The sequence below is a fragment of the Dipodomys spectabilis genome, unplaced genomic scaffold (genome assembly GCF_019054845.1).
Source record: "Dipodomys spectabilis isolate Male_0828 unplaced genomic scaffold, ASM1905484v1 ptg000039l, whole genome shotgun sequence".
In the NCBI taxonomy this organism is placed as follows: domain Eukaryota; kingdom Metazoa; phylum Chordata; class Mammalia; order Rodentia; family Heteromyidae; genus Dipodomys; species Dipodomys spectabilis.
Genome location: NW_024870716.1, coordinates 8,321,371 through 8,345,982, shown reverse-complemented (window position 1 = coordinate 8,345,982; position 24,612 = coordinate 8,321,371). Strand labels below are relative to the sequence as shown.

Genomic DNA, 24,612 nt, shown 5'->3' with positions numbered 1-24,612 from the left:
GTCAAAGTAAGGCCTAATTGAAGGAAGTTGTTCACTGAGTATATCCTTCAAGTAGATGTTGGGACCTCAACCTCCACCTCTAGCTTTGCTGTCCAGCCCCCATGAAATGAATAGACCTCCTCCACCAATGTTTCCACCATGACATATTATGTCACCACAGGCCTGAAGCAATGGGATCAGGCAACCATTGACTGAGAGCTCTGAAATAAAACCTTTCTGCCTTTTAAGGTTTGTGATCTAAGGCAATTCAGTCATTAACAACATCAAACTGATTAAAATGGCATTTCCTTTTCAAAAGATGGCAAAAATAGCAGTATAGGTGGAAGTTTAAGGGAATGAGCCATTGACAGGGGAAATGTTAAGAGAAAGTAGCCACAGAATGATAGGTTTAAGAAGAAGTGTGTTGTGGTTTGCATTTTAAATGACAAACAGACATGCATTAAAAATTTGGTTACCAGCCTGGTAACTATTGGAAAATGATGGAAACTTCAGAAGGTGGTGGTATCTATCAGTGGTGAGAACCTACATCAATGGAGACATGCCCTTGAAGGGGTTGCTGAGACCCTGACCCCCTACCTCTTTGCTTCTCCGTTATCAAGAGATGAACAGACCTCCAACATGCACTCCTTATACCATGACACTCTGTCCATCCCCAACCCAAAGCAAGGAAACCAGGTGACCATGGACTAAAAGCTCTGAAATCATGAACCAGATTTCTTTTACGTTGTGTGTGTATATGTGTGTACGCCCACATGCCAGTCCTGGGGCCTGAATTCAGATCCTAAGCAGTTGTCCCTGAACTTTTCTGCTCAAAGACAGCAAGCACTCTACTACTTGAGCCACAGCTTCTTGTCCAACTTTTTGGTGATTAACTAGAGATAAGAGTTTCATAGACTTTCCTACCCATGCAACCTTCAAACTGGAATCCTCAGATCTCAGCTTCCTGAGTAGCTAGGATGACAGATGTGAGTCATAGGCACTCATCTGTCTTAAATATTTTGTCACAATTATAGCAAGCTGACTAGCACAAGAGGGCTATTCTTAGCTAGAAGAAGACAGTATCCTACAGGAACAGAAGGGCCAAGCTAGAGGAGAAAGGGCACAGACAGGGACATCTAAGGAAACATAAAGAAAATGGGGTTTAGGACTTTCAGTCCAAAAGCAATTCAAGATACAAGAACAGTACTTCACACATCATGAGGCCTTGCTAGTTCATGCAATGAATTAAAAATTCAAGGGAGAAAATATACCTACCTTGCTTTCATATAATTCGATTCCTGTATTTTTATCATTGTTTCTTAAAAACTTCATTCCAAATAGAGTAAGAGATAAAATTGAATGTGGAAAATAATCCATTCCTTCAGTCCTTTGTCACATGTCTGTGTATTTTAAAACAAAAATCTGAATTATAAGTAAAAAGATAATGACAAATATAAAAAAAAAGAAAAAAAGTCAGGCAGAGACTCTTCTACCCTATGGAAACCACATATGCAAATGTATGCCTTCTTCCAAATGCTGTCCAGCTATGATTTTTAGGTCATTGCAGTTAATGTGCCCATATAAGTAGGTTCTATTCTTAAGGCTTATTGTGAATTTTGTAGGTTCTAAGGTCTACAGGAGATCAAATTAAAAGACAATGGGATGTTCTACCACATTGCATGGCCTACCTTACCATTTTTCAACCACTAGCAACTGGACAATTTCTCCAAATCTTTTAGAATTATTATATATCAATAAATGCATCAATGTAAAGTGAGTTTTTAATTTCCTTCCATTATAACCCCCCAATGAAAAGTCTAGGCCAAATAATCTTAGTTTTAGCAATGAACTCCAGAAACACAGACCTCCCCATGTTAATCTCTGTATTCAAGTATTTACTTAGGAATCTAATATGCATCAGAAACTCTAATTAAGTTTGTTGAATGAAGAACAAATGAACAGGGCATATTAAATATGTCTATTATCTACAATCTACAATTTATAATTTTTTCCATTTTTCATGTCTGTCTAGGGAACAGCTGGGTCTGATAATATTTTTCTCATAATTTGCTAATAAGTAGGATGTTCTCTTAATTCTCACTTGAAATTATTAACAAGGATAAAACATTTTCCCAAGAGTTCTTTTACTATGTTTTTTCCTGTTATTAATAGTCTAATAGATTGAGGATGAACACATTTTCTTTTAAGAAATTTAGTTAAAATTTTACCTTGTCTCTGCTTAAAAATTATAAGCCAAGCACTAGTGGCTCATGCCTATAATCTCTAGCTACTCAGAAGGCTAAGATCCAGCCCAGGCAGCATGACAATGTGTCAGATTCTTTTCTCCAATCACTCAACAAAAAGCCAGAAGTGGAGCTGTGGCTCAAGTAGGGGAGCACTAGCCTTGAACTTTTTAAAAACCTTAAGGGTACAGCTGCCATGACCCTGAGTTCAAGAGCTGGGATGGGCACAAAAAATAAAAATGACAAAATTTAAACAAATATAGGTATATAGATATGAATGATTTGGAAGACGCCACTGATAAGAAAATCACTTTATTCTTACGTTACTACTAACACTATGGCATGTCAATTTCACTATTATTCTTATTCATACTCTTATTCCCTTGTCTTAACTCGTTAATAATCCTTTCCTGCTGTGTTGATTATAGCCATTTAACTGGGTTCCATTCTTGATTATAGCCATTCTAACTGGGGTTCCTGCTTGGTCTAGCCTCAGACCTCAGCCTCCTGAGTAGCCATTGTTCTAGGGCTAGATGCTTTATATCTCCTAGTAAATTTTGTCTCAAGATTTTTACTACCATGTATTTGTACAAAGGCAGGTTTCATTGTGACATTTCCACATATACATACAATGTACCCCAACCAGATGCATCATTTCCATTTCTACCATCCCTTCCTAATTGATTATTGAAACAATTTCAGTAGGTCTCCCTGTTCTATTTCCATACATGCAGATAAGTATTAAAATTAACTGAGCAGGCCAAACACTGAATCAGATGTTATCCTAATATAAATTTAAGACGACACCTATGTTTCAAGACTCTTTTAAAAGCCATAGTCCAATGCTTCCAACTCACTTCCAGTGCATTATATGATTATATATAATTTATGAAAGTTTTATAATTTTCTTTCAAAAACTGTAAGTAGTTGCAGCTATGTACTGGTGGCACACACCTGTAATCCTGCTACTTAGGAGGCTGAAGTTCAGAGGATCAAAGCTCAAAGCCTGTCCAGGCAGGAAAGTCTATCCCTACAATAACCAGCAAAAAGTTGGGCTGGAGCTGTAACCCACATGGTAGAGTTCCCACAAAGAAGCAGGTGAACAGTGTAAACCCTGGGATGGGGGGAAGGGAAGGACTACAAGTAGTTGCTATTCAGATATTAAATGGCTCATGATTAGTCCCTTACTATCAGTACATAATTTTTGTTTCCAATTTTCTCTTTAAAATGAGTTCCTAACTTGAAGTCATAAACTTCAAATATGGAGGTGGACTGATACATGACAGCAACTACTAAAATTCTTTTTATCCCAAACTGTTATTTTCAATTTTTTTTTTACTGAGATCACTACTAAAAGGCAGATGTATCTTCTCTAGTGGGAACTGAACTGTTTTGATTATAAACAGACATATTAAACAAGTACAGGACAGAAAAGGTGCAGTATCACAGCCCTGACCATCTCCTATGCACATGACTCTGATAGATCTGGTCACATCATTACTTCCAGATCTTCCACATCACCAAAAGACTATGCACACACCTCAATATATACAGGTAAAGCACCAACCTCACATCCCCCAGAAACATTCTGTCCCTTCACTCCACCTATGCATATAACTTTTTCCAAGACCCATTTGAAAATTCCATCTGGAATTTTACTGTAAGTAAATCTCACGTGATATAAACTGAACCCTGAAAGACAGCACTGTCCAGCTTCTAAATGGCTAACTTTGTCTTCCTAATTTGTTCAATTTATATTGTAGATTAATATAAATTTAATAACTCAATAGGATACTTACTGAAATATAATGACTTCATGTATCTGTAAAAAAGAATGTTGAAGCATTGATATACATGTCTCTAATTAAGGGTAAGATATTTTCATATGCCAGAACATTTTTTTGCCTTTTTTTTTGTGAGAATACCATACAGAGGAGTTACAATTACAGGGGCAAGATAACGAGTACAGTTCTTATCAAGCATTGTTGCCTCCTCTTTATTTCCCCTTCCCATCCCTTCACATTCCCCCCATCCCCCACCAAAGTTGTAAAGTTCATTTTTCCACATAATCACTTGTACATCTCATTGTTGCAATGGGTCCACCTGTATCCCTAGTTAAACGATTTGTTTTTTCCCTTCCCCTTCACAAATTACACTAACATCAAATACAGTGAAAGCATGGGTTATACCATGGGGGAGGGACATACAAAGCAACAAAGAAATCATCTTATAAATATGTTAGAAACAACTGCATGAAAGGAAAAAAACACAAAACAACATTTGAATACTTATCTTGGGGTTCACTCTCCTAACATCAACTTATCTGACCTTTTCTGCTAGACTCAGACATATACGAGTTATTGCAAATAAGGGAAACCATGGGACCTATGTTTCTTTGGGCCTGGCTTACTTCACTTAATATCATTTTTTCCAAGTCTTTCCATTTCCTAACAAATGGGGCAATGTCATTCTTTCTGATGGAGGCTTAGAATTCCATTGTGTATATATACCACATTTTCTTGATCCATTCATGTACTGAGGGGCATCTGGGTTGGTTCCATATCTTAGCTATGGTAAATAATGCTGCAATAAACATAGTCATGCTGGTAGCTTTAGTGTGGCCCTGTTTGTGATCATTTGGGTAAATGCCCAAAAGTGGGATTGCTGGGTCATAGAAGAGCTCTATGTGGAGTCTTTTGAGGAACCTCCATACTGCTTTCCAAAGTGGTTGAACAAGTTTACACTCCCACCAACAATGAAGTATGGTTCCCTTCTATCCATATCCCCTCCAGCATCTGTTATTAGAGTTCTTGATTATAGCCATTCTAACAGGGGTGAGGTGGTATCTCAATGTTGTTTTGATTTGCATTTCTTTTATGGCTAGGGAGGTTGAGCATTTCTTCATGTGTCTATTGGCCATCCTTCTTTCCTCTTCAGAGAAGTTTCTCTTTAAGTCTTTAGCCCACTTATTTATTGGGCAGTTGTTTCTTTGAAGATTTGTTTTTGGGGATTTAATTTTTTAAGTTTCAGGTATATTTTAGATATGAGACCCTTGTCTGTTGTATGGCTAGTGAAGATCTTCTCCCAATCCGTGGGCTTTCTATTGATCTTGCTAGCTATGTCCTTTGCCATGCAGAAGCTCTGCAATTTCACGCGATCCCATTTGTCCAACCTTTCTTTGATTTGTTGTGTTTCTGGGTCTTTATTAAGAAAATTTTGGCCTGTGCCAAGGAGACCTAGGGTTTCTCCTATTCCATCCTGTAATGTTTTCAGAGTGTCTGCTTTGATTCCGAGGTCTTTGATCCATTTGGAGTTGATTGTGGTGCAGAGTGATGTATTAGTATCTAGCTTTAGTTTTCTACAAGTAGTTAGCCAGTTTTGCCAGCACCATTTACTGAAGAGGCTGTCTTTCTTCCATTCTATTTTAGCTCCCTTATTGAAGATTAGATGGCTATAGGTCTTTAGGTTCATTTCTGGGTTTTCAATTCTATTCCATTAGTCCTGTGGTCTGTTCTTGTGCCAGTACCAAGGTGTTTTGATTACTATGGCTTTGTAGTAGAGTTTGAAATTTGGTATTGATATTCCTCCTGCACTGTTCTTTCTGTTAAGGATCGTTTTTTGCTATTCAGGGTCTTTTATTGTTCCATATGAATTTTTGGATTGCCTCTTCTATTTCCTTGAAGAATGAGGTTGGAATATTAATAGGTATCGCATTGAATTTGTAAATAGCCTTGGGAAGTATTGCCATTTTCATGATGTTGATCTTTCCAATCCAGGAGCATGGGAGTTTTTGCCACTTTCTAAGTTCTGTTTTGATTTCCTTTTTCAGGTTTTTAAAGTTTTGCCAGAACATTTTTAACTGCTTCTGTAACATTCACTTGACACACTCAGAAACCGAGACACATAATCCTAAATTGACAGTGGCTAAACAAGCTTGTGGAAAATGTTTAACAAACACTGATGCTTGGCTTGGCCAGGCATGGGACAAGTACACACTCACTTAAATCTTCAAAACTACCCTGCCAGGCAAAGGAGGAAACTGAAGCACTAGAGATAACCTGCTATGCACTCACCAGCTAAGGAAGTGGCCTGACACTTGAAAGACAAGATAGGCAGCTTGCATTCTGAGGTTTAATTACACCACCACCTTGTTTCTCCACCCTCTTCATTACCATGCAGCAATTAAATTCCTAGCAGTAAGTTTCTAATATTCAACTACAGTGGTGTTCTGCTGAGTATTAATTTTCATGAATTCTTTAGAACTTAATATCCATACAGTGGAAGGAAGTACAGACTATTGACTACAACTCTAATCTACCCAACCCCAATGTATGCCTGCTCTAGCAGGGAAGAGAAGCCATGCTCTAAAATGATCCATCACAAGGAATGAAGTGGTCCCTTGCCAGGCATGTGGCCCAAAGACAAAGCTATCACTCAGCAGAGTTACTGACATGGCCCATAAACAATTATCTCTAAGATGTTCACCAACCTATCTTAGGCCCATCCACACAATACAGTACTGTTTGAGGCCTTTCAAAAACAAGAACTGGGTTTTATCACTGTTTATCAAGCATCCAACAACCACTCAGTAAATAATGGCAGGAAAACAGATAAAGATATTATGGCAAAGCAAATTCCAAGTAGAGAGAAAAACCACAGGCTAACAAGGGATAAACAGTACGAGCAATATTCATATTTGCTTAATGATGGAGTGCATGGATCTTAGCAATGGCAAGACTGTTTTAAGCAATTTAAGTTTCTTTCTCAGAAATCACTGTTAATTAAAGGTTAATTAACCTTTAAAAGACTCAGGGATTTTATTGTTTTGTGTGTTTGTTGGCTGGTTAGTATTTGCTTAAAGACACAGAAGGCTGACTACTTCAGCCAGCCTTGAATTCCTGAGCTCAGGCTACTCATTTTCCTGCCTCGGCCTCCCTTGTAGCTGAGATTTTAGAAATATTAAAAGTTTGTGTGTGCATATGTGTGTGTGTGTGTGTGTGTGTGTGTGTGTGTGTGTGTGTGTGTGTGTGTGTGTGTGTGTGTGTGTGTACAGGCACATGTCAGTACTGGATCTTGAACTCAGGGCCTTGGCTCAAGGCTTGAGCCACAGTTCCACTTCTGGCTTTTGCTGATTAATTGGAGACAAGAATCTTTCAGATTTGTGTGCCTGGGCTTGTTTCAAACCTCAGTCCTCAGATCTCAGCCTCCTGAGTAGCTAGGATTACAGGCTTAAGACACCAGCTCCCAAATGAAAGTTCGTATTTTTAAAGTAATGTTCAGAAGAAAAGGTATCTAACAGTCAGATGGGAAAATAGAAGGGAACAGTACATATGAACATGCTAACTACTTATATCCCATACAAAATATTCTAAATGGTTTAAATATCTAAACAGGAGACCTAAAACTACGTTAACTCTTATCAGAAAACATTAGGAAAAAGCATTGAGACATTGGACTAGATGAGATTTCTTACTATTATACCAAAAGTTTAAACAGCAAAAAGGAAAATAGGGGGCTGGGAAGGTGGCTCAGTGTCGAGTGCTTGCCTTGCATGCATGAGGCCCTGGGTTCCATTCCTCAGCACCACATAAGCAGAAAAAGCTGGAAGTGACACTGTGGCTCTAGTGGTACAGTGCTAGCCTTGAGCTTAAGAGCTGAGGGACAGCGCCCAGGCCCAGAGTTCAGGCCCCATGACCAGGGGGGGTTGGGGGGAGGGGCAGGGGAGAAATAGCCAAATGGGAGTAATATCAAATTTTAAAACTGTACATTAAAGGGAGCAAACAACAGTGAAAAGGCAGCCCAATGAATTCAAGAAAATATTTGCAAATCATATATCTGATAAGGAATGCATATTCAAAATATAGAAGAACCTATAACTTAATAACAAAAATAACTTGCTTTAAAAAGAATTGTGGGGAAGAGGCGCTGTGGCTCAAGTGGTAGAGCGCTGGCATTGAGCGTCCAGGCCCAGAGTTCAAGCTTCATGACCGACAAAATAAATAAAGATAAATAAATAGCTGCTGGGCACCAGTGACTCACACCTATAATCATAGCTCCTCAGCAGGCTGAAATCTGAGGACTGAAGTGAGACCACAGCCCATGTAGGAAAGTCTAAAAACGATTGTGGCTAGTCACTAGTGGCTCATGCTTGCAATTTTAGCTACTCAGAAGGCTAAGATCTGAGGACTGCAGTTTGATCTAATTATTCCCCATGGAAGATAAGTCCATGCGACTCATCTCAAGCTCTGACTCAAGTGGTAGAGTACTAGTCTTGGGTGCAAAAAATTTAAGGAACAGCACCCAGGCACTGAGTTCAAGCCACCACCACCACCATCCCCAAAAAAGGAATAGTAACTAATGAGACTGCAAAATTACCAAAAGAAGATATACAAATGGCCACCATGCATATAAAAAGATACTCAGAAGCTCAGCTCAAAAGGGTAGCATAAGAGAAATGTAAAGGAAAACTATGACGAGGTATTACCTCACCTCCATCAGAAGGCCATAATCGAAACAGAGGAAAATAGAAAGGCTGGCTAAGATGCAAACTGGAACTCTTGTGCACTACTGATACTAAGGTGAAATGGCGCAGCCCCTGTGGATAAGGGCATACCGATGCTACAAGAAATTAAAATGTTCCAGCAACTCTACTTATGAATATATATCCCAAAAAATACAAGGTAAGTTCTCAATGAAATATCTGCCCTCCTATTATTATCCACAGCATTACCCACAACAGTCAAGAGGAAGATTCAATTCATATCAATAGGTAGCCAGATAAATGCAGTGTACACATACACATGTACAAACCAAACACACACAAGAGACAGATAAGATAGAGACAAGGTGAGAGGAACAGCATGCAGACAATGAAAAAAAAAGAAAGAAAATTCTATCTCAGGCCACAATTTTGATTCAAAAATCATAAAAAATACAAAGGTGGTGACCAAGGGAGAACTCAGAAGGGGAAATTAATGTTTAAGTGATAAAGAATTTCAGTTTTACAACAAAATAGTCTAGAGATTCCTTGTGTATCTAGTCTTAACATGACTAGAAATGGCTGGCATAGTAAATTCAATGTTGTTTAATCAGTAAGAAAAAAAAGTGTCTCTATATAATTAGAAAAAAAGGGAAGGGAAAGAGGTAGGGAAGAGGGAAGAGGGGAAAAGAAAATGGTAGTGATGTTGGCTTCCAATAGCTACTCAGGAGACTGAGATCTGAGGGTCCAGGATCTGAGTCAGCTTGGACACACAAATCCAAAAGACTCCAACCAGCCAACAAAAAACCAGAGCTAGAGGTATGGCTCAAGTGGTATAGCTCCTGTTTTGAGTGAAAAAGTCAAGTGAGAGCATGAAACCCTAAGTTCAAATTCCAGGGAAAAGAGGAAGAAGAGGGAGGAAGAGAAAGGAGGGACGGGGAGAGAAAGTTGAGAGGGAGGCTCTATTAAAACCAAGAGTAATGTTCCCATAACATTACGGCACAGGACAATCTTGCTACCTAGTTAGGGAGAAAGGTTACCAAATCAGACCTCTTGAGTGCCAACCATGCTCTTACCAGGAGTCTTGCATCCATGAAAAACTTACTTCAGCTCTCTGCCTCAGTATCCCCTTACTTGGAAGTAAGCATTCACCACCTCCCCAGGAGTTACTATGAAGGCCACATTAGCATATGAGACCTTCCACAAATATGAGATATTCCCAGGGCTGAACTGGGAATTGGCAACTGAACTGCTGAGCAATCAATTCTGCCTGCAACAGGACACTAAGATGCAGAAATCACATCCACACCAAGGATGGTGCCCACTGGTGACAAATTGTCACATCACACTACCCTGCTGTGACACCTGGCTTCTGCCATGTGGCTTAAGACAATGGATCGCAAACAATACCAGTCCACAGAGTGGTGTTAGTATTTAATAAAAGGCTTGCTAAGCAGAAGAGGTCAAAAGCTATGTACATATGACCATGTAAACTGATGCTAAGCAAAATAAACCCCAAGATAGGGGCACAAGAGGTTTTATCTTTGTTGTTGTTCTTCTTAATGTACTTATAATGTACTATGTGATTTTTTTGTTTCTTTTGTATGTTCTTCCCCCATGGTACAATCCCTGTTGTCATTGTATTTGATTATGGTGCCCTGCATCTTGTATATGTATTTTTTTCTAATTTGGGGAGGGGAAGGGAAATAACAAAATGCTGAAATAAGGATGCAGGACACAATGAGATGTACAAGACAGTAAGTTGAAAACAAACTTTACAACTTTGTGTGGCTGAAATTAGGAAAGCAACTCCATTTGTAATAGCCCCACAAAAAATAAAATACCTAGGAGTTAACCAAAGAAGTTAAGGATCTCTATGATGAAAACTTTAAAATCTTGAAAAAGGAAATCAACACAGAACTTAAAAAATGGCAAAACCTCCCATGCTCCTGGGTTGGAAAGATTAACATGGTGAAAATGGCAATACTTCCCAAGGCTATCTACAAATTCAACGTGATACCTATCAAAATTCCAACCTCATTCTTCAAGGAAATAGAAGAGGCAATCCAAAAATTCATATGGAACAATAAAAGACCCCGAATAGCAAAAACGTTCCTCAACGGAAAGAACACTGCTGGAAGAATATCAATACCAAATTTCAAACTCTACTATAAAGCCATAGTAATCAAAACAGCTTGGTATTGGCATAAGAACAGACCTCAGGACCAATGGAATAGGATTGAAAACCCAGAAATGAACCTACAGACCTATAGCCATCTAATCTTCGATAAGGGAGCTAAAACAATAGAATGGAAGAAAGACAGCCTCTTCAGTAAATGGTGCTGGCAAAATTGGTTAACTACTTGTAGAAAACTAAAGCTAGATCCTTATATATCACCCTGCACCAGAATCAACTCCAAATGGATCAAAGACCTCGAAGTCAAAGCAGACACTCTGAAAACATTACAGGATGGAATAGGAGAAACCCTAGGTCTCCTTGGCTCAGGCCGAAATTTTCTGAATAGAGACCCGGAAACACAACAAATCAAAGAAAGGTTGGACAAATGGGATTGCATAAAGTTGCAGAGCTTCTGCATGGTAAAGGACATAGCTACCAAGATCAATAGAAAGCCCACAGATTGGGAGAAGATCTTTACTAGCCATACAACGGACAAGGGTCTCATATCTAAAATATACTTGGAACTCAAAAAATTAAATCCCCCAACAACAAATCCTCAAAGAAACAACTGCCCAATAAATAAGTGGGCGAAAGACTTAAAGAGAAACTTCTCTGAAGAAGAAAGAAGGATGGCCAATAGACACATGAAGAAATACTCAACATCCCTAGCCATAAAAGAAATGCAAATCAAAACAACATTGAGATACCACCTCACTCCAGTTAGAATGGCAAAAATCAAGAACTCTAACAACAACAGATGCTGAAGGGGATGTGGACAGAAAGGAACCTTACTTCATTGTTGGTGGGAATGTAAACTTGTTCAACCACTTTGGAAAGCAGTATGGAGGTTCCTCAAAAGACTTCACATAGAACTCCCCTATGACCCAGCAATCCCACTTTTGGGCATTTAACCAAATGTTTACAAACAAGACCACACTAAAGCTACCAGCACAACTATGTTTATTGCAGCATTATTTACCATAGCTAAGATATGGAACCAACCCAGATGCCCCTCAGTACATGAATGGATCAAGAAAATGTGGTATATATACACAATGGAATTCTATGCCTCCATCAGAAAGAATGACATTGCCCCATTTGTTAGGAAATGGAAAAACTTGGAAAAAAATTATATTAAGTGAAGTAAGCCAGGCCCAAAGAAACATAGGTCCCATGGTTTCCCTTATTTGCAATAACTAGAATATGTATGAGTCAAGGGGAAAAGGTCAGATAATGTGATGTTAGGAAAATGAACCCTTAGATATGTATTTTAATGTTTTTTTTTCTTTCATGCATGTGTTTCTAATGCATTTATAAGATTATTTCTTTGTTGCTTTCTATGCCCCTCCCCCACAGCATAACCCCTGCTTTCACTATATTTGATGTCAGTATAACTTGTGGAGGAGATGGGGAAAAACAAGTCGTTTAAGGATACAGATGGACCGGTTGCAACAATGAGAAGTACAAGTTGTCATGTCCAAAACGAGCTTTACAACATTGGTGCGAGGGGGTGGGGGGGGGGGGCAGGATTGGGATTGGGAGGGGGAAGGGGGAGGCTGGGAAGGGATGTGAAGGGTAAACAAAGGAGGAGGCTGCAATGCTTGGTAAGAAATGTACGCATTATCCTGCCCATGTAATTGTAACCCCTCTGTACAGTATGTTCACAAATAAAATTTTAAAAAAGGTGAGAGAAGAGGAAAAAAAAAAAACTTTACAACTTTGCTGGGGAGAGGAGGGAGGAGCTGGGGAGGTGAGGAGGAAATATAAAGGAGGATGTAACAATGCTCCATAGGAAATGGACTCATTACCTTGCTCATGTAACTGGGACCCTTCTGTAAGTATCTTTACAATAAAAAAAAATTAAAAAATAAAAGGCTTGCTAAAAAGCAATTGGCCTTTTATTTTCTCTCTTTCTCCATCTAGAAAAATCTAATTCTTTTTTTCCATATATATTTTTATTGTAAAAATACTGTACAGAGGGATTAGTTACATGAGTAAGGTAATGAGTACTTTTCCTATCAAGCATTGTTACCTCCTTTGTTTTTCCCCTACTATCCCTTCTCTCTCCACTTCCCCAACTCCTCCCCCCCCCCACCCAGGAAAAACAAATTAATGGGGAGGGGAAGTGTAAGAATTTGAAGTTTGGGGGATTTTTTTGAGGGGGGAGGTTGGCACCAAGGGATGTTATGCTACTTGTTACAAGAGGTAATCTTAGCAGTGTGGCTATTTATTATTTTTTTTTTTTGGGTCCGGTTCTGGGGCCTGAAGTCTGGGCCTGGGCGCTGTCCCTCAGCTCTTCAGCTCCAGGCTAGCGCTCTACCACTTGAGCCACAGCGCCACTTCCAGCTTTTTTCACTTTGCTTATGTGGTGCTGAGGAATCAAACCCAGGGCCTCAGGCATGCAAGGCAAGCACTCTACCACTGAGCCATCTTCCCAGCCCCAGTGTGGCTATATATTAACTCTGATGGTTCCAGGCAAAAGGTAAAGGTGAGATCAAGATTGCTTGCCACTGAAGAAGAATTAAGCTTCCTCCTTTAGGTAGATAGGGAATAAAAGGAGAGAGCAGACAAAACACTTGAGAAATAATACATGGCCGGCCAGTCATGGTACTCCCTCTTCCCATAATGCTCTGGGCTCCCAATCAACCAGTTACATAAGTCAGGTAATGAGTACATTTCTTTTTGAACCATGTCTCCCCTTCCCTCGCTCACTTCCAGTTTTTCCCTCCTGTTCCCACCCACAAGATGTACAGCTCATTTTCCATATAGTGTCTAGTGAGTACCACCGTTGTAGTTGTTCACCTTTTCTGTGCCCCCCTTACCTACCAAAGACAAGATAAAAGGAAAAGAAAACAAAAACAGCAACTAAGAAAGTCTCTTGTTCCTTTTCTTAGAGTTCATTTCATAAAATATTTTTATGATAATATGAATATCCACTGTCTCTTAATTCTTTACCTGACAGAGAAACAAACCCATACCCTTAGAGAGCATCACCATGGGAGTTCCATTCCCAAGTTTTACTAGTAAGGTTGTTCAAATCAAAGACCATTAGTTAACTTGGTGTTCTTTGAGCTTTAACACAGAAGTGGGAAACATGGCAACGTGTTCTTCAGAAGTCACATGAAGACACTAGTCAGGGGCCTGACAACTCACTGAACGAAAGGGTGTGGCAATCCTACAGAGCAAACATAATTAAGTCATAATCCACACTATAAATCTGTAGCAGGTAACCCTTCTGGTATCAGAAGGAGGGAGGGGGGAAGCAAAAATGTATGTATGTATATAACATGGAAACAAAAATCAAATGAAGGTCCATTTTACCTACTGGTTTCAAATCATTACAGAGAACCAATCCAAATTCAAAAGCCTTACTTGTAAAAAGATCCAAGCACAAAAAAATGGAAGTGGTTTTTTTTCCCTTCCCCTCCACAAATTATACCAACATCAAATACAGTGAAAGCATAGGTTATACCGTGGGGGAGGGACATACAAAGCAACATAGAAATCATCTTATAAATATGTTAGAAACAATGCATGAAAGGAAAAAAAAAACAAAAAAATATGAATACTTATCTTGGGGTTCATTCCCCTAACATCAACTTATCTGACCTTTTCTGCTTGACTCAGACATATACTAGTTATTGCAAATAAGGGACACCATGTGACCTATGTTTCTTTGGGCCTGACTTACTTCACTTAATGTAATTTTTTCCAAATCTTTCCATTTCCTAACAAATGGGGCAATGTCATTCTTTTACAGGTGGACCCACTGCAACAATGAGATGTACAAGTCATTATGTCAAAAAATGAACTTTACAACTTTGGTGGGGGGGTGGGGGGGAGGATCGGGTTGGGGGAGGGGGGGAGTATGGGAAGGGATGTAAGGGGAAAGAAAGAGGGGGCAACAATGCTTGATAAAAAATGTACTCGTTATCTTGCCCATGTAATTGTAACTCCTCAGTATGGTATTCTCACAATAAAAAAAAAAAATGGAAGTGCAGAGAGAACAAATCCCATTATTACTTTTCTCCCAGAAATTCCACATTAACTGCTCATTTGAAAATCTGGCTGCTTCTAACTACATTTATGTTAAAGAAAAGTTTTATTGACATCAATGTCAATATTGTATGAATTTTTAATCAAACAAGATTTTCCATTTGCTTTATATTAAGAGGTAAGATTTAAAGAACTATCTGATGAGCCAGGCACTGGTCCTTAAGGCCTTTAGTCCTAGCTACTCTGTAGGCTGAAACCTTCAAGGCTCAAAGCTAGTCTGGGTAGAAAAGTCTGAGGTTCCTGCAATTATCCAGCAAAAACACTAGACTGGAAGCCTGGCTCAATGATAGAGCACCAGCCAAGCAAGCAAGCTGAACAAGAGTGAAAGGCACTGCATTCAAGTCACAGAAACAGCAAACTAAACAAGATTTTTTAAATAACAATATTTAAAAGACTATTTGAAAAATATGGTATTTCTTAAAGAGTCACTCAACAGGTTGTAATATGCCAATTATATGGCACAATCAGTAGCTATAAATTGTGTGTCACTGGAGGAAGTACTAAGCAGAGGATTACAGCAGCAACTGATGTACATCTAAGATGATTCTATCAAATCTAGTGATGTGTAAAGTATGTATCAGCCCTAAGGAAAAGGTTGCTACCAGTGAATATCAGAATCTAGATACCCTGATGTTCCTTCCCTATGCAGCCACTAAATCACCACTTGTAAGAAGCATTAAATGCCAATGTCAAGGAGTTAGGGCTCATTTATGTGCCTTTTTCCTCCTGACTGAGCATGTCAACAGGTATACCAATGGCTGTGTTCTTATAATCTGCCCTTTTTATGCATGCTTTACGGTGTTAGTTATCAGGGATACAGAATCACAGAAAATAAAGCAAACTTGAACAAACTCACATTCCTTCAATATTACTGTAACTAACCAGATTTTTTAAAGAATTATTATAGGCACAAGTCTGCTAAAGAATAAAATAAAATAAATAATAACTTTTAGGATCAAAAATGGCATTTGAACCAGGCACTAGTGGCTCATGCCTGTAATCTAGGTTACTCAAAAGACTGAGATATGAGTCATGGTTTGAAACCATCCCAGTTAGAAAAATCCAGGAGACTCCTAAAACTCCAATTAGCCAGCAAAAAGCCAGAAGTGAATGTATAGCTCAAGTGGTGGAATACCAGCCTGAGCAAAATATCGAGCAAAAAGCCCTGAGTTCAAACCTCAATAATGAAATAAACAACAAATAAAGATGTGTTACTTAAAAGATAGTCTGCTTTTAAAAAATTGATAAAAATAAATAATATTAACCTGTGGAATTATAATTTTGGGGATCAAAAAATGCTATGTGAGAAGAAAATGCTATTTGATATCTAAAGTTTCATATTGTAAAAGTTCAGTTGGTAATGGTAATTAGTAGGGACAATGAATAAAGCCTGTTCTCAGGACCAACAGAGGCAAAATGAAAAAAACTAAAATAACTCTGGGGTGTAGCTCAAGTGGTAGAACTTCTTATCTAGCAAGCACAATGCCATGAGCTGAAATCTCAGTAACACCTTCCAACCAAAATAAAACAACAAGGAAAAAAAAAAAACTAAGATAAACCTCTACTCACAAGTCACTGGAACTGTTTGTTGCAACTCCTCAAGAAAATAGGATCCAGAAGCCAGAAAGAACACAAATGGCCATAATTTCATATGCTCAGTCTTTCACTGAATGACTCATTTAGCACCAATTCACCACAGCACACTATTGCTGAAGGGACTAGAAACTCTTCCTATGCTAGGAAGTCACAACCACAGCATTTCATTTACTTACTAAACAACAAGTCAGATTCAAGGAATGTTTAATGTAATTACACTTGTCACAGGAGGTTAAAAACTTCCCAAGGGGGCTGGGAAGGTGGCTCAGTGGTAGAGTGCTTGCCTTGCATGCCTGAGGCCCTGGGTTCAATTCCTCAGCACCACATAAGCAAAAAGAAAAAAGCCGGAAGTGGCACTGTGGCTCAAGTGGTAGAGCGCTAGCCTTGAGCTGAAGAGCTGAGGGACAGTGCCTAGGCCCAGAGTTCAGGCCCCACGAACGGACCCAAAAAAAAAAAAAATCTTCCCAAGGATGGCCCTGGATAGACATGCTTTAAGTAAGTCCCACTCACCTTTACCAACCTCCAAAGACCCTAGCTATGATGATCCCATCGTGCAGCTCTCCCATTGTGCCTTCACACCTGCTGTTATCTCCCTAATCACCCAGTAAAATAAGAAAAAAAGAGATTCTTTGAAAAAAAGAGATTCTTGGAATTTAAAAAAGAGATTCTTTGAGGGTTTTTTGTTGTTGTTGTTGTTGTTTGTGGTACAGGGGTTTGAACTCTGGGTCCTGTACTTGCTACCACCTGAGCCTCTAGACCTTTCTCATTAGTTATTATCCTAATATAGTCTCACATTTACATTTAATCCTAGTAGTTCCACTTGCTGCATATAACTCAAATAGGTATACGCTACCATACCCAGCTCATTGGTTGAGATGAAGTTTTGCTAACTTTTACCCAGGTTGTCTGTGATGCACTTCATCTCCATCTCCCCAGCAGCTGGGATTACAGGTTAGAGCCACCCCACCAAGCCAAAGTCTTGTTTCCAGAATCTTGACACAGTATCAGTGACCTCATTTAGCTGCTGTAAGATGTTTCCACATTAAGACTTGGTTTCCGAGTCAGGAAGATGGGGTGAGATAACATTAAGTTATTCCATTGTTCCTAATACACACCAATGCAGTTTCCTGGCTCCCTGTACATTACCTGCCCAACTCCTATTTATCCTTCAAACCCTAGCAGAAATACCCATTTTCTGTAAAGCCTTCCCTAGTCCAGTGTCCTATTCCTCCCTCCCCCCACAAAGAATCAGTCACCTATATTTTCTCTACTACTTGAGAGAATCCTCCACTACCTTTCAATTGCTTGCTCCACAGGTGTTGGAATGAACACCTCCAGGGTGGAATTTTTTTTTAAAATCTAATCTAATTACTGCTTACTCCAAATCTAAAAGAATCAATCAATAAGGGAAACTTAATTAGCATTTGCTGATGAGATAAATGATTGCATTAAACTCTTACAATTAGAACCTTTACATAGCCTTTCAAATATTTCAATAATGTGCTCTTTTGGGGGCTATTTGTGGTTTTGATAGAGACTATTCCATCAATGAATTTTTTTTCAATATTCATCCATGTGTTCAACAAATTTCAGCTATGTCCTAGTAAATAATCAAAATTAACTCCCTGTCTCCATGAGCCTTCTTCCTGCAAGGTAAAACTTATGGAGGAAGTAAGTTATGATTGCATAAGTGTTTGAAAAAATACCACAAATCATATTTTTTTAACCAACCTTGACTAAGTTATCTCCCCCCCCCCCCCCCACAGGCCACACATAAAATTTAACCACTTACAAAGACAAAAAGGATTGCATGAAAAGTCAGTGTCTTCAACAAACAAAACTGGTTTAGCTTCTCTCAGAAAGGAACAAATAAAATGTTTATGCTAGGAACCCCTTTCCCTGTAGCAAGAAATAACAGTTGTCTTTTTGGAAGGCTAATGACATCTTGAAATTGTATAAGAATTTTATGTATACAGCTACATACTCACCATAGATCCTAATTTGATGTATTTTTTTCTGATAGCAAATCAGAAACTAACTATTTTTGTTAATGTATTCTGCATTTCCAATGCATTTCCAATCTCTCTGCTTCAATTTCTTTGTTGCATCTACCATGTCCTCCTTTTGCCCTTCTGTATTCACTCCCTCCCTTAGATGGTTCTTGTCTCATTCCCTCATCCCCAGTCAATATACCACTCTCTTGAAGACAAATGTACCCTTTGAGCTCTTCGGCCATTTATGGGAGCCTCCCTTAAGAAGAGGTTTGTCCTATCTGGCTGTGGCCCCAGTTGGCTATGGCTCCACCTGCCTGCTCTTACTGCCATTAGCCTCTCCTCACCATTCTGCACATACCGGATAAGAACCTGATGCACAACACAGGTCCAAGTGCTCCAGTCAGAAAGAGTAAACAATGCTGAAATGTCCATCTAATACTTGGATGCTTCATAGAGAACCCTCTCCAAAATACCTCTTTCAAAATGACAAGGGAGACTCAAGTTGAACAAATCTTGCTACTTTAAAATGTCACTTCCTCTGTCAGAGAAAAACAAAAAGCAAAGGCTAAGAATGTTACTCCTTGGTGAGCACTTGCCTAGCCTGGTCAAAGCCATGGATCTTATCCCCAACACAAGAAAACAAAAAGGAAACTCTCACATACCTCTTGCAGAGGAACCTGGGGATGGGAAAAAAGAATTGTGGTCCAAATTGGTGGCTGACACCTGTAATCCTAGCTACTCAGGAGGTTGATCTGAGGATCATGGTTCAAAGCCACCCTGGGGAGAAAAATGTGTGAGACCTTTATCTCCAAATAATCAGAAGGGGGGAAAAAAAAAACCTGGAAATGGAGATGTGGCTCAAGTGGTAGAATGCCAGCTTTGAATGAAAAAGCAAATTAAGAGGTCTTCAGCCCTGAGTTCAAGATCCTATAGCAGCACAAAATAACAACAGCAACAACCCTGGTCCTTTGATCCTACAGCAAGTTATTGGTTGAGGAATCCTAAAGGCACAAATTGTTCATTCTCCTACAAAGCGACATGTATTTTTCTTTTCTTGGTCATTTTGAATTTTATTTGCCAATTTCACATTTTACTTAGAGCCTGGCCCCAATTAGCAGTGCAATATACATACAAAAGAGAAGTCAGTAATGACAGCTTTAGGATGTCAAGTGCAGTGAGCTAGGTGTTAGGCTCAGAGTCTTGCATGCAGAGTTGAGTAAGTCTCTTTGCTTCCCCTTAGAACCTAGGAAAAGGGGTCAGCACATTCACATGGAACAAGTAGTAATAAAGTAACTGGTGAGCAGCAACAGCTCTTATAATTCTAGCTACTCAGGAGGCTGAGATCTGAGGATCATGTTTCAAAACCAGTCCAGGCAAGAAATTCTGTAAGACTCTTATCTCCAATCAACCATTGAAACACTGGACATGAAGCTCTGGCTCCAATGGTAGAGTGCTTTGAGTGAAAAAGCTCTGAGTTCAAGCCCTAGACTGGCACAAAAAAATAAATAAGCCTCAGACAGTATGAGGAACACTTCAACAGTGCCCTAAGGGAAATGTAAAAAAACCTGAATTATGCTGGGCACTAGTGGCTTACACTGTCATGCTAGCTACTCAGGAGGATGAGATTTGAGGATCAAGTTTTGAAGCCAGCCCCCACAGAAAAGTCCAGGAGACTCTGATTTCCAATTAACCAGCAAAACACACACACACACACACACAAACACACACACAGAGCCAGAAGTAGAGCTGTGGCTCAAGTAGTACAGCACCAGCCTTGAGCAAAATTCTCAAGGACAGTACCCAGGCTTTGAGTTCAATCCCCAAGACTGACTGACACACAAATACACTGAATAATAAACATTTTAAAAAGTATCCACCAAGTCTCAGAAAAAAAAAAATCACTAGTGAGATTTAAGTTATATCTCCCCACTTTCCCTCAAAAGCCACATGCAGAAAACTAAAAGTGGACCCTAGCCTGTCACCCCTACACTAACATCAACTCAAAATGGATTAAAGACCTTAACATAAACCTGATACTCTGAAACTACTGCAGGGCAGAGTTAGGAGAGACGCTTGAATTTATAAGCACAGGCAGGAACTTCCTGAACAGAATCTCAGGGTCACAACAAATTGGAGAGTCTCGACAAATGGGACGACCTTAAAATAAAAAGTTTCTGCACAGCTAAAGACATAGCAAACAAACCAGAAAGACAGTCAACTAATTGGGAAAAAATATTTACCAGCAATATATCAGACAAGGACTTAATATCCAGTATATACAGGGAACTCAAGAAACTAATCGCTCCCAAACCTAACAAACCAATTACTAAATGGGCAAGGGAACTAAAGACAGACTTCTCAGAAGAAGAGATAAAAATAGCAAAGAAACACATGAGGAAATGTTCATCATCCCTGGCTGTAAAGGAAATGCAAATAAAAACAACCCCAAGATACCACCTTACCCCAGTCAGAATGGCCCTAAATTCAGCCAATGACAAATGCTGGAGGGGATGCGGAGAAAGAAACCCTATTGCCCTGCTGGTGGGAATGTACACTAATACAACCACTTTGGAAAGCAGTCTGGAGGGTCCTCAGAAAGCTAAATATAGACCTCCCTTATGACCCAGCCATGCCACTTCTAGGCATCTATCCTGAACAACTGGAACCAGGATACAATGACACATGCACCTCCATGTTCATTGCAGCACTGTTGACAATAGCCAAGATATGGAAACAACCCATATGCCCCATTACTGATGAATGGATACAAAAATTGTGGTACTTATACACAATGGAATATTATGCAGCCATTAGAAAGGACAAAATAATGGCATTTGCAGGGAAATGGATGGAACTAGAACAAATTATTTTGAGCGAGGTAAGCCAAGAACAAAGAGACAGCACATGGTCTCCCTGATATGTGGATGCTAAAGCCAAAAGGAGATATGACAAAATAAACAGGACTCAAGAAACAAAGAACAGCCACTCATTTTGTCCTAGCATTGCTAAATGACTCCATGTTCTTGACCACGTGTGTGTGTGTGTGTGTGTGTGTGTGTGTGTGTGTGTGTGTGTAAAGGAGGGAAGCCAGGAGGAGGATGCAGTGGGAAACAGAATACCAGACAACAAAGGGGTCTCTCAGCTGCACTGGACATAGAAGAAAAAGAATTAAGAACTAAGAAACCCAAAGACAGCGATGGGAAGGGAAGAATGAGAGGAAAAGAAGGAATGGTTTACAGGAAGCAAAAGGAAAGATGTAAACATCATCTGATGTAGAAGAAATAATTGTATTGTCAAAGCTCATAGAATGCACAAATTTTATGGAACATGATAAAGACAATTTGCCTTGTGGAGGTTAAAATGTGTTTGTGACTTTAACTAAGTACCACTATTCCACAATATGGTGAAATATGTGAAATTTATGTAATCACCTAATCTCAATTTAAAATAAAGAAAAGTGAGAGATGGGGTAGGTTAGGAGTGATGGGTGACAATGCTGTCAGACACCTTATATTCATATACTGTTCTGTAGAATGGGAACTTCATTGCACAACTACTTAAAGATAATTATAATAATAAAATGTTTAAAAAAGAAAAGTCCATGAGACTCTGCTTTCCAATTAACCAGCAAAACACACACACACACACACACACACACACACACACACACCACACCACACACCTACACACAGAGCCAAAAGTAGAGCTGTGGCTCAAGTGGTACAGCACCAGCCTTGAGCAAAATTCTCAAGGACAGTACCCAGGCTTTGAGTTCAATCCCCAGGACTGACTGACACACAAACACATTGAATAATAATAAATATTTTTAAAAGTATCCACCAAGTCTCTCAGAAAAAAAAAATCACTATGAGATTTAAGTTCCACCTCCCCACTTTCCCTCAAAAGTGCTTTCTAATAATACTAGGAAGATTCCAAATGGCTTCCATCTACCAAGAACTTGCCAATTGCCCCTCCCCTGCTCAGCAACCAGGATGAGGAAAAAAATTAAAATCAATTCCCTGAGAACCTAAATCCCTTAGTTTTAAAAGTAAATTGCAAACACCCATCCTTGGGATGGATCCATTTATCCACTAGAGTAGCTCATAAATGAATTTAGGAACATAACACGGCCTTCTATAGATAATTTAGTCACCAGTTAGAAAGCATGAGGAGGAAAAATACAGATTTTTTTTTTTAAGATATAAAAACAAGGGGTCCGTGGGTACACTTTGAACCACGGTGAAAGCTGAAAGGAAACACAAACAGCAGAGAGAGGGAGAGAGGGAGAGGGGGTGGAGAGAAAGAGGGAGGGAGGGAGGGAGAGAGGGAGGGAGGGGTGGGAGACAGAGAATTCCCTCTAAAAGAGAAATAGGAAATGACTACAGAAGGAACGGAGATTAAAGTAAGCTGTCTTAAAAAAAAGAGTTCTGATTGGAAGTGGAGCTGCGGCTCATAGTGGTAGTGCCTTAGCCTTGAGGGGGAAAAAAAACACACCCTAAGGGACAGCACGCAAGCCCTGAGTTCAAGACCCACGACCTACCAAAAATAATAAGAGTTCAAGTTCAGAATGACTTCAGTGAAAACTGTTTGCTGATGAGCGCTGGCTGGGTCCTGGGTAAGGGACCCCACAAGTAGAGGGATCGCACAGATGGACGCCGCGTCCGCGGAAAGGACCATCAAGCTCAAGAAGCTGCATCGGGTTCAGGCTGGATCAAGGATCCAACGGGTCATCTGGAAGTTCGCGGCCCAGGAGACCATTTTCGCCACCCTGGGTAAACCTGGAGAGATGGCTTTAGAGATCCCACCAAGAGGTGGGCTCCGGGGGCCCGCGAAGTGGTCGGGGATTCGTTCACCGGGGCGCTGGGGTCCCGCGCACCCCCTCCTCCCCCTCCCCGCCCCCCAAAAACAAAATTAAAATTAGAAAACAAAAACGCCTCACCGATGCCGAATCCCACCACCAGTCGCCCGGCGAGCAGCGTCTCCTTGTTGGCGGCGGCAGCCAGCACGGCCGAGCCGGCGGTGAAGAGGGCACTGGCCAGGAGGATGGCGGCGCGGCGGCCGCAGACCCCGTTGAGGGCCCCGCCGGCCAGCGCCGCGACGGCGGCCGCCCCCACCGTGCTGGACACCAGCAGCTCCTGCCACAGCGCGTCCAGGCTGAGCTGCCGCTTGAGCAGCAGCATGGCCCCGGACACCACGCCGGTGTCGTAGCCGAAGAGGAAGCCTCCCAGAGCGGAGAAGGCGGCCGCCACGTACACGAACGCGGGGGTCTCGTCCTGCTGGAACTGCCTGCGCGCCGCGCGCTCCAGGTCCCCGCCGCTGCCGGCCCCGCCGCCGCCGCCGCCGCTCCCGCCGCCCGCGCTCTGCAAGCTCGCCGTGGACTCGGCCGCCAGGAGGCTCCGCTCCCCGGCCCCGCTCGCCGCGTCCGGCTCCGGCTGCTTCCTGCGCCGCTCGCCCATCAGGCTGCTCAGGCTCCGCAGCGTGTACTCCACATTGTCGCTCGCCTTGCGGGACATAGGGCGGGAAAGGGGACCGGGGTGGCCCGGAGCGGTGAAAGGGAAGACGGACTCTGAGGACCGGACGGCCCCGAGCGGGCGGGAAGAGCTACCGCCGCCGCCGCCGCTGGCGCCGCTGCTGCCGCTTCCTTCAGCCTCTCAGTCCCCTCTGCGACGGCCACGGCCACTGTCCGAGGCGACAAAGTTGCTGCGCCTCGTCGCGGGCCGCCCCGCCGCGCGCCGCCGCTGCCGCCCGAGCTCACCTCACGCCTCCCTCGCTTGCCGAGCTGGCGCTGCGGAGCGACCGAGGGGGCGGGGCCGGGGTCACGTGCACCCAGGCAGGGGCGGAGCCTCCAGGAACCTCGCCTCTCTGTGGGCGGGGCAGAGCTCCCTCCCCGTCCCCTCAGTGCGTGGGGAAATAGGGACGTCCCGCCTCCTCTGTGGGCGTGGCCTTGGAGTCATCTCATCAAACTCCACCCACCTCACTAAGAAAAGCTGCTGCTGAGTGAGTGAGGGTTCTGGAAATGGGACTGGATTCAGCATGGTTTACCAGCTGCATCTGGGGAAGCAGAGGGGCAGAGGAAGGAAAAAAGGA

At 41.2% G+C, this 24,612-nt stretch overlaps 1 protein-coding gene across 1 annotated transcript in view; it reads right to left on the bottom strand.

The window, feature by feature from the left end:
* The window catches only part of Slc2a13 (solute carrier family 2 member 13), a 343,464-nt gene extending 319,300 nt beyond the window's left edge, over window positions 1-24,164 (bottom strand). Inside the window, exon 1 of the mRNA XM_042677720.1 lies at window positions 23,465-24,164. Coding sequence (XP_042533654.1) covers window positions 23,465-24,038 — 574 coding nt within the window. The 5' untranslated portion in view covers window positions 24,039-24,164. The remainder of the gene's footprint in view (window positions 1-23,464) is intronic.
* Window positions 24,165-24,612: the final 448 nt, after the last annotated feature.